This window comes from Macaca mulatta, chromosome 4 (assembly GCF_049350105.2).
Source record: "Macaca mulatta isolate MMU2019108-1 chromosome 4, T2T-MMU8v2.0, whole genome shotgun sequence".
NCBI lineage: Eukaryota > Metazoa > Chordata > Mammalia > Primates > Cercopithecidae > Macaca > Macaca mulatta.
The window spans coordinates 121,908,319-121,922,019 of record NC_133409.1 but is presented as its reverse complement, the minus strand read 5'-3'; the positions used below and the strand labels follow the sequence as shown (position 1 = coordinate 121,922,019).

Below are 13,701 nucleotides of genomic sequence, written 5' to 3'. Positions count from 1 at the left end.
TAAAAGAGGACTGAAAACGAACATAAAAAAACGAACATAAAGAAGAGCTTTAGCTTTGACGCAAAGAATTACATCAGTGTTTGACAAAGCCGAAGATTCTTAATTTCTCAAAACACTTTCTTTAAGCACTTCCTAACCTTTCATTATCTGAGACAACATATCAAGTGAGCAGCAGTACAAAGGATGCATGTGATTTCGAAATGCCACAATTGAGCCAACTGCAGTTGCACGCGTACGTAGTATAGAGGCGTGATCAGAAAAAGAATATAGGGAGCATAGGGCTTCGTCTACATCAAAAGATACTCTCCCCATCTTCTATAGCATTAAGTTTTGCGAAGGTAAGTTTCTCCCTGCTTGAAAGCGCCCCCAGGGACGCTTCATCTTGACCAAGCCTAAGGCCGTGGCATGCAAGGTGTTGAGTCACCGGGTACAGCGGTCGTGCGACATAAATATTATTTGATGACGAATGTACTCGGGGCCCAGGTGCCAAGGTAAACCACTGGCAAAGATGACCGTGGTTAAGGCAGTAGAAAATAGGGTCAACACTGAGACGCGGTTCCAGCCCTAGAGGGATTGCATTTTACCATTCAGGCAAACTTCGAGTCTCCTCATGTGACATGTGTGCACTCCTGGATGGTTTTAATTATGAGAAACGTGGTTTGCAGCAGGAGTCCTTCCAGTCGATAGATCGGAATCTCTCTCGCTCCCACCCATTCTTAACCTCAGGCTTCCTGCATCTCGGAGTCCTCCCGGCAGCCCCTTCCCTCCCCCGCCCGGGGGATGCTCCGGTTCGGCGCTTAGCCATTCATCAACCGGTTCACACCGGCGGCGGCCGCCGCGGAGTGACGTCCGCGGGGGGCGGGTCTCCGCCCCCGCCTGTGGTCTCCCGGCCCGTGGTTCCAGGCCGCGATTGGTGGCTGGAGGGTTGCACGTCGCACCGGTTATAAAGGGGAGGGCTTGTGACGCAAGGGCGCCTCGGCGCGTGTATTGGCTCCTTCGGCTGCGGGCCGGCTCGGCTACGCGCTCTGCTCCGAGCCGCTCACTGCATGGTAGAGTCTGGTGCCCCCGCCGCCGCCTGCATCGCCGCCACCGCCGCTCCGCCACGACCACCGCCGCCTCCTGCCCTGCAGCCGCCACCACCGCCTGTGTCGCCGCCGCCTCGGGACCGGCTGTATGATTAGGCCACAATCTTCAATGAGTAAACATATTCCTGTGAGTAGCCGTCGCATCGTCGCCTCTCGGGTTGGGAATCCACGACTGGCCCCCCTATCCCTGCTGTCGCCTTTGTTCGGAGCCCGGCGTCTCCTCCAGGTTGCCCCGGGTTGCAGTTCCGGTGGGTCCCGGGTGGGAGCGGGCTGGTTACGGCCCTGTGGCCGGCCGATTGCGGCAGGCTGTGCGGAGGCAGACGCCGGGCCCCTCGGGGCTGCAGGGTGGCGGTTGACCGCCGGAGGCACAGGCTTTTGAGTCCCTCCCGAGCCCGGGGCGACGGGGGCGGCGCGGTCCGGCTTGCGCGGCGGCCGGGGGTAATTTCGGCTTCCGCAGCGGGTCGGGTGGGTGGCACAAAAGCCGCTTTGTGACCGCCGCCTCCGCCCTTTGGTCTGGTGCGACCCGTCCGGGCATGGCAGGCTCCGCGGCGTCCCGGGGCCTCTTTGTTCGGCCGGAGGAGAGTGGCTGTACTGGGAGCGGGAGACGTGGCCCGGGGTGGGGCGAGGGTTGCGCGTGTCACTGCGGAGCCGGATACGGGGAGGGCGCGGCGGTGGCGGGTTCGCCTCCAGATCCGGGCGGGCGTGGGGTAGGCGGGACAGCCTGGCACGGGTGGTAACGATCTGGTCCCAGAGCTTCTCGGAGCTCCGGGGTGGGCGCGGGACAGCCACTGGGTGCAGCTGCACTCCTGTGCTCGACGGCCGGGACCCGAGCCTCAGACAAAATGGCCTCGGCGCCCGCGCCTGACTGAGGGCGCGGCGCGAACCCGTGATTGCGGCGCAGAGAGGGGGCGCAGCGGGCGTGCTCGGGCGCACACAGCCGCGTGCGCGGGGCGGCGGCCCTCGGGGGCATTCCGCGAGTTGCACCCCTGCCCGGGCCAGAGAGGGGTTCTACTAGGTGAGAACTTCGGCCCTCCGCCCCGCCCTCCTCCCAGGCTCCACCTGGTAATTCGAGCTGTTCCGGATTTATCGCCCCACCTCGGGCTCGTGATAATGGGAACAAGTCTAGTCTTGTCCTTTCTCTGGGCCAGTCGTAGAGAAATGGCCTGGGTCGGAGCGTCTTGGAAACTGACAGGGCTACTGTTAGTTACACTGACGCGAAGGACTTCCCGTCCGGGCACCAGCATACGTTTCCCCTGCCAATTTTGGAAGGGCCCTGGATGGCGCCTTTTAATCGGGGACTGTTTAGAACTGTTCCTGAACTCTGTGGTGTAATATGTTGTTGCCTCCTGTTGGTTTGTGGCAGCAGTAGCCAACCACAGCCAGAATTCTGAGGGTTTTTTATCTTCTGGCCGCGGAGCCCCCTACCAGTCCACGAGTATTAAGTGATTTGCACTACGATTGGAACCGTTGACCTGCTCGACATCCAGATCCTGAGGCGGTGCTTCCTGTTAGTCAGTTGAAAACTAGATCATTCCCAAGAGTGAGCAGCATTTTACGCATGCTTTCCTAGGTGCCCTAAGACCTAAGTAGATGTGGAACAGACTATTCAAGGAATTATGTGGCAAAAGAGTTATACACATTAATTGGCTTGACTCTGCAGTATAACAGTGACTTAAGCTTCTGCACAGAGATTGCTCTTTCCTCCTCTCCCCTCTTGTATACGATTGTGATTATAATGCAACTGATATGTGGGAGCGAAAAAATCCCCATCATGGATAGTTTTTCCTGTGGGTAGGATATTGGGAATGGAGGAGTGTCTTGGGCGGAACAGAAAGCTATGGGTCGTCACCACTGCTTTAACAGACGAGTCCCCCCAGCCACTAGGTGGCTCCACTCAGTAAAAATAACCAGTTCAGGAAAGGAATTCTTAATATAGTGCTTTCTCTGCTTCCTGATCAAAGTGCTTACTTACATGAAGGGATATGGCCCGACTAGGTTGTAGCCAACAGGAGTTTAGCTGTTAAATAGGGAAATAGTGGTGTGAAATACTGTCTCAAATCAGCTTTTAATTGAGAAGTAATACCTGGAAATTAGAATACTGTGTTAAGTCATTATAAAGCTTTTAAAGATCATTGTATGTCATTGGGAAAGTGTCAGAATACACTTTATTCTACAGAGATAGTATTTAGAACTTGGGGTGAAAGTATAATGAAATTACTTTCAGATTGCTACAGTCTCTATTCACTGTAACTGTGATGTCTTTGTAATTTAAACACTTAATTTTTTAACCCAGCTGACCAAGTAGGGGGAGTAACCTCTGAGGGCTTGTTTGAATAAACTTGTGATAATGAAAGTTACCTTTCTTATGGGACCTTTTGATAAATGACCGTTAATGCTATTTCTGTGTTTTACCAGAAAAGTAGACTGGGTTTTTGACTTGATGTTTTCTGCAGTAATCATCATAAGAATTATTCTTAAAATTTAGCAAAGTTCTAGAAACTATAGCATGGGACTATTTAAAGGTGTAAAATGGAAATGGGAGCAGATCGTTTGAATTTTAAGACTTCAAATGCTTACATTTAAGCGTAGAAACTAATGGAACCTTTTGTTAAAACTTTTTTGGTGATGAGAGTATACATGAAATGCTTTAGGAAGTGGCTATGAATTACTGCTCTTGTTAACCTGTTATTAATGCTTTCCTTAGAGCCCTCTTTACTCCCAAGTACACGGGTACTTTATAAACTATTTGGAAGAAGACTAATTATTAACATCAGTGTCTTCCACGTACATATTTTAAAAGTATCCTGTGACTATTGGTTTAATGTTTGATATTGGCATAAAATGATTTAGTTCTTAAGGGGGAACTTAGAGAAAATATAAATACATTCATATTTGTTTATATTTATTGGTTACAATAGTTACTTTACTTTGAGACCTACCACTTCCACCTTCAACATCCCTTTGTCCCCCTTCTCTGAGTTGGATTTCAGTTTTGAGTTGTATGTGTGACATTTTGGTTTTAAAATACAAAAGAACACTATTGGCCGGGCGCGGTGGCTCAAGCCTGTAATCCCAGCACTTTGGGAGGCCGAGACAGGCGGATCACGAAGTCAGGAGATCGAGACCATCCTGGCTCACACAGTGAAACCCCGTCTCTACTAAAAAATGCAAAAAACTAGCCGGGCGAGGTGGCGGGTGCCTGTAGTCCCAGCTACTCGGGAGGCTGAGGCAGGAGAATGGCGTGAACCCGGGAGGCGGAGCTTGCAGTGAGCTGAGATCCGGCCACTGCACTCCAGCTTGGGCGACAGAGTGAGACTCCGTCTGAAAAAAAAAAAAAAAAAAAGAACACTATTAAAATTATGAATATTTTCTTTATAGTTATAAATGAGAGTTCCTTTTTAAATTCATAAGCATACATTCTTATATTTCATATAACAAGTTGATTTTCAGAGACTCATTTTCCTCGTCTTCAGTTTAATGGGAATGATAACAGATTGTTAAGGATAAAATGAGATTCTAAATATAGACACACTTAAATCAGTCTAAGAAAAGGATATAAAAGCATAAAGTTGGAAAGGAACTTAAGATGTTTCAGTTTATGAGTTAAGTAAATTATGCAAGACTAATAACTTCAGAGTTATCTGGAGTTTGTATTAATGTGTAAAAATGTTTTCGTTAGTTGGAAAAAACAAAGTTATGTATGTAATTACAAAGTAAAGAAAACTATCAAAAGGAATAATTAATAGAATCATAATTATATGTTATATATAGATATAGAGAAAGAATATAACTATATAGATAGAATATATATGAATATGTATATATGAGAGTATGTATATGAATTTCACAAAAACGTAACAATGGGCTTTTTTTTTCTTTTCTGAGGAATCTTAGTAATAGATCATGGATTTCAGTTTAATCTATCTGACTGCTTGTTTTATGCTGATTGATTTAATCTGTACTCACCCCTTGAATTTTGCGATTCAAGTAAAAGTTGATGAAGTGGCTCAGGCCCTGCTTTAGATAGTTGTGTACTTAAATAGTGTAAAACCCTAATATATTTCTTTTGAATTGGAAAATAACTTATTCTGTCTTTCTTTCTGTCTTTTTGTTTTAAACAGCAATTCTGTGGTGTTCTTGGTCACACATTTATGGAGTTTCTGAAGGGCAGTGGAGATTACTGCCAGGCACAGCACGACCTCTATGCAGACAAGTGAACTGTAGAAACTGATTACTACTCCACCAAGAAGCCCCCATAAGAGTGGTTATCCTGGACACAGAAGTGTTGAATTGAAATCCACAGAGCATTTTACAAGAGTTCTGACCTGGATGGGGTAAACCTCAGTGCACTTCTTTTCTGTTGGCCTCAGTATTACTGGATTGAAGAATTGCTGCTTCTTGTTAGGAGGTTCATTTCATTTATCATTACTTACAACTTCATACTCAAGCACTGAGAATTTCAAGTGGAGTATATTGAAGTAGACTTCAGTTTCTTTGCATCATTTCTGTATTCGATTTCTTTTTTAATTATTTCATAACCCTATTGAGTGTTTTTTAACTAAATTAACATGGCTCGAATGAACCGCCCAGCTCCTGTGGAAGTCACATACAAGAACATGAGATTTCTTATTACACACAATCCAACCAATGCGACCTTAAACAAATTTATAGAGGTAAGATTTGATATGTTTTAATAGCTTAAATTGATTGCAATATAATAGTGGAGCTTATAGCTAACAAAATAAATAGTACTTTGGAAAATATGAGATGGTATACCTACAATTCCAGTTCCCAGAAATAAATGTCAGTGTCTTCTATAGGTTAGAGGTATATTTATACATTTTGAGAAGGGCATGTGCTTGAGTTAATAATTCTTGCACCTGAGTTTGCTTAAATTGATATGTGGACAGTAAAACAGTATAACTCTTACTTATCTTGCAAGAAATTTGCATGGGAAAGGTTGCAATTTATGGATTTTTTATATATCTGCTTAACTTAATGACTAATGCCATAAACCAAAGTTGGTTGGTCTTGGACCCCATTTGATGCTTAGAATCCCTCAACTACAAATTCTGTTCCTTCCTAATGGTAGCTATGTAGCCAAAACTCTACCTGCCTCTTTACTAGGAGAAAGGAATTGAATGCTGAATAATATATCAGGATGTGCACACGTTTTACTTTATAAATACCTACAGTTGTTAAGAAACAGCAAATAGGCCTCTCAGAACATATGGAAATACTTTTTTTTTTTTTGAGATGGAGTTTAGTTCTGTCACTCAGGCTGCAGTGCAGTGGCATGATCTTGGCTCACTGCAACCTCTGCCTCCCGAGTTTAAGCAATTCTCCTGCCTCAGCCTCCTGAGTAGCTGGTGGGGGGGTGGGAGGACTACAGGCGTGCGCCACTTTGCCCAGCTAAGTTTTGTATTTTTAGACGGAGTTTCACCATGTTGGCCAGGCTGGTCTCAAACTCCTGACCTCAGGTGATCCACCCACCTCATCCTCTCAAAGTGCTGGGATTATAGGTGTGAGCCCCCACGCCTGGCTGGGAAATACTTTAATGGTACTTTAATTTTTATTACCATATATTTTATTTATGTATATATATATAATTTTTGTTACTATATATATACGTGTGTGTGTGTAATGTCAGGAGAGTTATAATTAGTAATAATGCATTTTGAAGCCTGTAGTTTTAAATGGTATGTGGGCTTTTTTACTGTATTTAAGACTTCATTCTATGTATTTCAAATGAGTAAAGTTTAAGGAGTGAGTATAATTGAGTCAAGTCAGATTACTCAATTAGTTATAAATAATGCCTTTAGTTATATTTACCTTTGTCTGCATTGCTGCTAGCCCCTTTTAGTTAATGTTTCATCCCAATCTGGTATTACCATAACTATAAACAACTTCAATGTATGAAGGGGGCACACCATTTAAAAAAAAAAAAAGAAAACTCCAGTTTATTAAAAATATGTATGGTATTTAGAACTTTTCTTTTTACATTCTAGCATTGTCATTTAAAACAAAATTTGCTTTTGTGTTAAACATAAATAGATTATCTCATTATTTAAATGATTTTCTGTTAACCAGCATACTTACTGATCAGAGATGATCAGAATATAAAATGTTGAGTAATGGTGATGTGGTTAGCCATTAAGATTAGTTTAATGTATGTTTTATCCAGGAACTTAAGAAGTATGGAGTTACCACAATAGTAAGAGTGTGTGAAGCAACTTACGACACTACTCTTGTGGAGAAAGAAGGTATCCATGTTCTTGTAAGTATTTAACAGTTCCTATGTTTTTATGGTGCTGTGCTACAAAAGTTTATTTAAATAGTAAATTCAAATATCTATTTAAGTCATAAATAGACCTCAGAAAGCTATTTAAAAAATTATATTGTTGTGCAGAATCGTAATTTCTAAATAAAGGTGAAAAGCTAAGCAAGGATTTGAAGTTGTGAAACATTTTTGTAAAGATTGAGCATTTAGTCACATTTGGTAGACAACAAGGTTTAGTAAGATGTGATTAAACATAACAATGAGAATGCTTTTGAAAACATTTGCATGTTAGAAATTTAGGATTATTACTACAGTGTTTATATTAATGATCTATTTTAGATATTTAATTTTTAATATTTAAATATTCTTTTGACTTAGGATTGGCCTTTTGATGATGGCGCACCACCATCCAACCAGATTGTCGATGACTGGTTAAGTCTTGTAAAAATTAAGTTTCGTGAAGAGCCTGGTTGTTGTATTGCTGTTCATTGCGTTGCAGGCCTTGGGAGGTAAATGAATTTATCAATTTGATTCTAGGTAAAAGTCTGGGTTGATAATGAAAATACAGAAACTTGAAACATCCTTATAATTTTTTAAATATAAAGTCAATGTTTGTCATAGGTATTACTTGAACAGGAAGGGTGGTAGATGATGATACTTCTGAGTTGGAGAGTGTTTGGAGAAATAAATTTATGAAGATTTGAATTTGAAAAAAGTATTTATCAAAATTCTCGCCTTACCAGAGCTCCAGTACTTGTTGCCCTAGCATTGATTGAAGGTGGAATGAAATACGAAGATGCAGTACAATTCATAAGACAGTAAGTAATGGATTCTCTTTTCATTTCCTTATTGAATGTCAGTGAGTAATAGTCCATCAAATCATGATTTTTTTTGAGATAGTATTAAAACCAGGAAATCAAGATACTACATTCTTTTTTGCATTTCATGCAGATGCTCATATTATTAAGATTCTAATCCAACAAGAGTTTTTGAATTATTGTTTTGCTTTAAATACTTGATTGAATATGTTGGTTGTTATTTTGTATTTTTATTGAGGTATAATTAAGATATAATTAAAGAGACAATAAAATGCACAGGTCTCTAAAGGAGACCAGTTGACAATAACAGTCAAATTAACCATCCAATACAACACAGAATATTTTGAGTGCTCTAGAATATGCTTTTGTGGCTTTTGTAGTCATCTTCACTGCTACCAGAGGCAACTTCTGACTTCACTATAAATTAGTTTTGTCTTTTCTTGGACTTACATATAAATGGATTTGTGAGTTGACTATTATAACTAATACTCAAAAGAAGATATATGGAAAATTAACTTTTTATGATATTTTCCATTTGCACTGATGTGCCTGTTCATATTCATTTCTGCATCAGGTCACAGCCTAATTAATCAAAAGATAAATTGCCACAAGAAAGGTGATGGTTGTCCATAAGACACTAAATATTACTGTAGGGGGCTTTTGCCTTCTTTCATTTTTTTTTTTTCTCCCTCCCAGAAAGCGGCGTGGAGCTTTTAACAGCAAGCAACTTTTGTATTTGGAGAAGTATCGTCCTAAAATGCGGCTGCGTTTCAAAGATTCCAACGGTCATAGAAACAACTGTTGCATTCAATAAAATTGGGGTGCCTAATGCTATTGGAAGTGGAACTTGAGATAGGGTCTAATTTGTTATACATATTAGCCAACATGTTGGCTTAGTAAGTCTAATGAAGCTTCCATAGGAGTATTGAAAGGCAGTTTTACCAGGCCACAAGCTAGACAGATTTGGCAACCTCTGTATTTGGGTTACAGTCAACCTATTTGGATACTTGGCAAAAGATTCTTGCTGTCAGCGTATAAAATGTGCTTGTCATTTGTATCAATTGACCTTTCCCAAAATCATGGAGTATTGAGTTATGACTTGTTTAAATCTATTCCCATGCCAGAATCTTATCAATACATAAGAAATTTAGGAAGATTAGGTGCCAAAATACCCAGCACAATACTTGTATATTTTTAGTACCATACAGAACTAAAATCCCAGGAACTATGAACACTCTAGACCTTATGTGGTTTATTCCTTCACTCATTTCAAACATTGAAAGTAGGGCCTACATGGTTATTTGCCTGCTCACTTTATGTTTACATCTCCCACATTCATACCGGTATACATCAGGTTTGCTTAACCATTGATTTTTTTTTTTTTTTTTTTTTTTTACCAAGTCTTAACAGTGATTATTTAATATGTTTCTTATAAATCTCACTTTGTGCTGTTATTAAAAAAACCTCCATTTTGAAAATCTACATTGTACAGAAGCACATGTCTTTAATGTCTTCAGACAAAAAAGCCTTACATTAATTTAATGCTTGCACTCTGAGGTGCAACTTAACAGGGAGGGCCTGAGAAAAGAATGGGAGGGGGCTATTAATTATTTTTAGCAAAATGTTGCCTTTGTCTTGTGCAGAACATGTAGAATATGCTCTTTAATTTAGTAAAATATTTTTTTAAAAGGTAGAGATGCTTTGTTATTGTAATCATAAACTTCCTGAAATTCTTGTAATTTTTTTTCCATACTTATCAGAAGCGTGTTTACCAACTTATTTTTGTTTGAAAGTGTGATTTTTTTTTTTCCTTCCCAACCTCTCTTGCAAAAAAAGAAATGGGTTTCTGCTAATGAATTGAGCAGACATCTAATATTTTATATGCCTTTTGAGCTGTGTAACTTAATATTTGGATACTTGATAATTTGTTTTATTATGTAATTGATAAAATGGTGATGTGTATTAATGTTAGTTCAACCATATATTTATACTGTCTGGGGATGTGTGGTTATAGTTCTGTGGGAGAAATAATTTTGTCAGTGTTCACCAGCTTGTAAAAACTTAGTGCGAGAGCTGAAACATCTAAATAAATAATGACATGCATTTATCATCATTGAGATTGTTTTGCTTAAAATTAACTTATTTTGTAGAAAACAAATGAATTGCACTTCACTTAATGTGTGTCCTCATCTTTTTACAAATAAATGAAGGATTATAAATGATGTCAGCATTTTAGTAAGCTTTTAGACAAAATTTGTTAGGGTCATTCATGAAAACTGTTTTAATACTAAAAGCACTTTCCATTATATACTTTTTAAAGGTCTAGATAATTTTGAACCAATTTATTATTGTGTACTGAGGAGAAATAATGTATAGTAGAGGAGGACAGCCTTGGTTTCTAAAGCTCAGTTCTACTAGTTCCATGGTTTTGTGCAACTTCTGAGCCTCAGTTTTCTCCTTTGCAAATTAATAATTACATACCTTTATAGATTTTGAAATTAATTTAAATGTTAGTATTTGGTACATGAAGGCTTACTGTTAAGTTTCCTTTAATGATCCAAAATAATCCCTTTGATAGTTCATGTTAATCTAAATCTAGATGTGTTTGTCTAATTTTTTTTGAATAGCAGTTATAAATGTAAAGGACTCCAAGTTTAAGTAAAAAGTGATATTCTACCTTGTGTTTCAAAGAATTTAGTTCCACCTCTTCATACCAGTTTAACACTTAATATATTCCATTGAATTTTAGACAGGCAAAAGGAAGAACAGGGGCCTCTGGAGGCCCTTGGTTATTTAAATCTTGGATTATTTGTGATGATAATCACAAATTTTTGGCTGTTTAACCTGAGCTTTTTTTTTTTTTTTTAAAGGAAATACAGCCTAGTCTTGATGAGAAAATAATTTTATATCATCAATTACTAAATGTTAAACTATTACCACACAGCCCATAAAACAGCATTTGCGTTTATTGAGAGAGAGGATGTGCCATCATGATTAATGAAAAATATCTTTTGAGTTTGAAAAGAAATTAATTTGCAGTGTTTGGATTGTATATATGGTGCTAAAAATAAATTAATTTACTTTATAAACCTTATCTGTACATTATACGATGTGATGAAATTTGCTTTTTATCCAAATATTTTGTATCTTGTAAATATGGCTAATTATAGGAATGCCTATAATACATCTTAGATTCCTGATATCTAATACGAGTTCAAAGAGTTATGAGTTGAAGTCTTGAATGCAAGAAACTATCTGATGGTGTTCTAAAATTTGGTTAGTTGGGTTTGGATGGGATGGTGTAAATAGAGACTAGTTGCCTAGGCTTATCTATAAAAACCATAATGTTGCTGATGTAAGTAATGCAGTTACTGAATCATAAGAAAATGCCATCTCTTTTTAGTTGAAGGAAAACTCTGGAAGTAGGTGCCATTGGTCATTCTGCAGTGCACTGCAACCATTGTTTCCCCTAGTGCCCTCTTTTCCCTAGGGCGTTGCTCTCCTATTCCCACGCCTTAACACAGCTCTATACCTAGAAGCAGCCAGCCCAGGCATGCAGTCACATTTAATCACATCCCCTTTCTAGAGTGCTTCAAAATGATGTAGTCCCTCAACTTGGCTAGAGAATCTCAATCTCTTGAAATCTATTTTTTAAATGTCATATTCATCTGGTAAATATTTACTGTTTGCCAGGCATTTAAGAGTATGGCAAAGAACATGAAAGATGGTGTCACTAGATTTTGGTCACCAATAAGTACCCCACCCCTTGCCATGATTAAGAGAGAATGCTTTCTATTGGAGTTTCAAGAAATATAATTTGAGAATACTTTAAAGGGAAGTGGAAGTATAAGTGGATATTTTTCTTTTACATGTAAACAATGAAGTTAATTCAAAGTAAGTTTTAAAATACATGAAGTAATGTCTGCCGTACATGTTTATATTCTACATTCTTGCTTCCTTAAATTAATGTTTGTGTGTATATATGTGCCTCACACCTGAATTGAAAATTAAAGACTGGTTTAAAAGTGACACTTAATGTTTCTCCATTACATTTGGGGTAACCAGCCTAAGTGGAATCTTGGAAGGAGAGTAAGGGAAAAGTTGTATTTGCCTTCAATGAATTAAACCAGTGATATGTGTTAACGTATGAATGAAAGGATTGATGGTGATTTTATAATTATATATATTGCCACAGTAACCAGTTAATATACTTAAATTGATAGCTACTATTTATTAATGATTTTATTTTCAGGTAATTCTTATAATTTGATTCCCTTCCAACAGTGTTGTCCCAATTTTATAGTAAGGGATTTGGGCCTCCAGCTAGGGGACTAGCTAATAAGTGGTAGAAGTCAGGGATTCAAACCTGTGTTTGAGCCTGTCCACTACACCACACAGTTATGTAAATAAATATGCATGAGTTTTTTTGTTTTGAGATGGAGTTTCATTCTTGTTGCCCAGGCTGGAGATAATGGCCTGATCTCAGCTCACTGCAACCTCCACCTCCCGGGTTCAAGTGATTCTCCTGCTTCAGCCTCCCAAGTGGCTGGGTTACAGGCATGGGCCACCACACTTGACCAATTTAGTATTTTTAGGAGAAACCTAACTGTGACAGAAGGCAAAAGGGGATTTAGAGCGTCTCACATGGTGATTAAAAGCTTGACTAAGAAATCATACATGTCCCTTAACTCAGAAATACAATTCTATCATGTGCTGAAAGGCCAGAACTACACAGAATTAATCACCTCCACCTCAGGGTTTAAAAGAGTACATGCACAGCAACATTTTACATAACTGAAATGCTGAACATAAGGGGTTAAAGTTTCCAGGCAGCCAAAATAGATGTCATGAAATTCAGGCACTAAAGTTGAGAAGCACGTGGGTAGCAATTAAGATACATTTGTAAGCCTGATACGAGACAAATTTGGAATCATAAAAACTAAACAATATAAAAAGTACAGCCACTTGGAACAAGGCAATACTACGACTAACAGCTTTAAGCTTATACACCTCAATTGACCTTAAGGAAATCGATATTTCATACACAGCACAGAACAATTAGATGCTTACAATGATTGACAATAGTCATCAAGAGTATAAACCATTAAGTTTGGTTGTGTGTGTGTGTGTTTAGGTTAGTACTGCATTTACTTTTTTTTTTTTTTTTGAGACAGGGTCTCACTTGTCACCCAGGCTGGAGTGCAGCGGTACAATCTTGGCTCTCTGCATCTTCAACCACCTGGGTTCAAGCGATACTCCTACCTCAGCCTCCTGAGTAGCTGGGACTACAGGCATGCACCACCACACCTGGCTAATTTTTGTATTTTTAGTAGAAAAGGGGTTACTCCATGTTGCCCAGGCTGGTCTCAAACTCCAAAGCTCAAGTGATCTGCCTGCCTTGGCCTCCCAAAGTGCTAGAATTACAAGAGTGAGCCACTGTGCTCGGCCAAGTTTTGTTTTTTTTTGGTTTTTTTTTAAAGTAGAGATGGGGTTTCAACGTGTTAGCCAGGGTGGTCTC

General features: G+C 39.6%; 2 protein-coding genes across 3 annotated transcripts; both read left to right on the top strand.

Moving 5' to 3' along the window:
• The first annotated feature begins 972 nt into the window (after window positions 1-972).
• Window positions 973-5,739, top strand: LOC144340739 (uncharacterized). Its single transcript, XM_078001274.1, has 2 exons — window positions 973-1,212; window positions 5,207-5,739. The coding sequence occupies exons 1-2, from the start codon at window positions 1,174-1,176 to the stop codon at window positions 5,300-5,302; spliced, it is 135 nt and encodes a 44-aa protein (XP_077857400.1). The 5' UTR covers window positions 973-1,173; the 3' UTR covers window positions 5,303-5,739.
• Window positions 5,207-12,212, top strand: PTP4A1 (protein tyrosine phosphatase 4A1). Of its 2 annotated transcripts, none has more exons than XM_028847458.2 (5): window positions 5,207-5,758; window positions 7,270-7,362; window positions 7,744-7,874; window positions 8,109-8,183; window positions 8,880-12,212. In XM_028847458.2, exons 1-5 carry the CDS (start codon window positions 5,654-5,656, stop codon window positions 8,995-8,997), a joined length of 522 nt encoding a protein of 173 aa, XP_028703291.1. In that variant the 5' UTR covers window positions 5,207-5,653; the 3' UTR covers window positions 8,998-12,212. The 2 variants fall into 2 exon arrangements, with proteins under 2 accessions (XP_028703291.1, XP_077857399.1); XM_078001273.1 differs by having other exon boundaries at window positions 5,620-5,758; window positions 8,884-12,212.
• Window positions 12,213-13,701: the final 1,489 nt, after the last annotated feature.

Excerpts from the sequence above, each read along its gene's own strand:
- LOC144340739 (XM_078001274.1), top strand. The coding sequence starts at position 1,174 with ATGATTAGGCCACAATCTTCAATGAGTAAACATATTCCT. Across the intron at positions 1,213-5,206 it reads CAATGAGTAAACATATTCCT|CAATTCTGTGGTGTTCTTGG; the intron begins GTGAGTAGCCGT and ends TGTTTTAAACAG.
- PTP4A1 (XM_078001273.1), top strand. The coding sequence starts at position 5,654 with ATGGCTCGAATGAACCGCCCAGCTCCTGTGGAAGTCACATACAAGAAC. Across the intron at positions 5,759-7,269 it reads CCTTAAACAAATTTATAGAG|GAACTTAAGAAGTATGGAGT; the intron begins GTAAGATTTGAT and ends TGTTTTATCCAG. Across the intron at positions 7,875-8,108 it reads TGCGTTGCAGGCCTTGGGAG|AGCTCCAGTACTTGTTGCCC; the intron begins GTAAATGAATTT and ends TCGCCTTACCAG.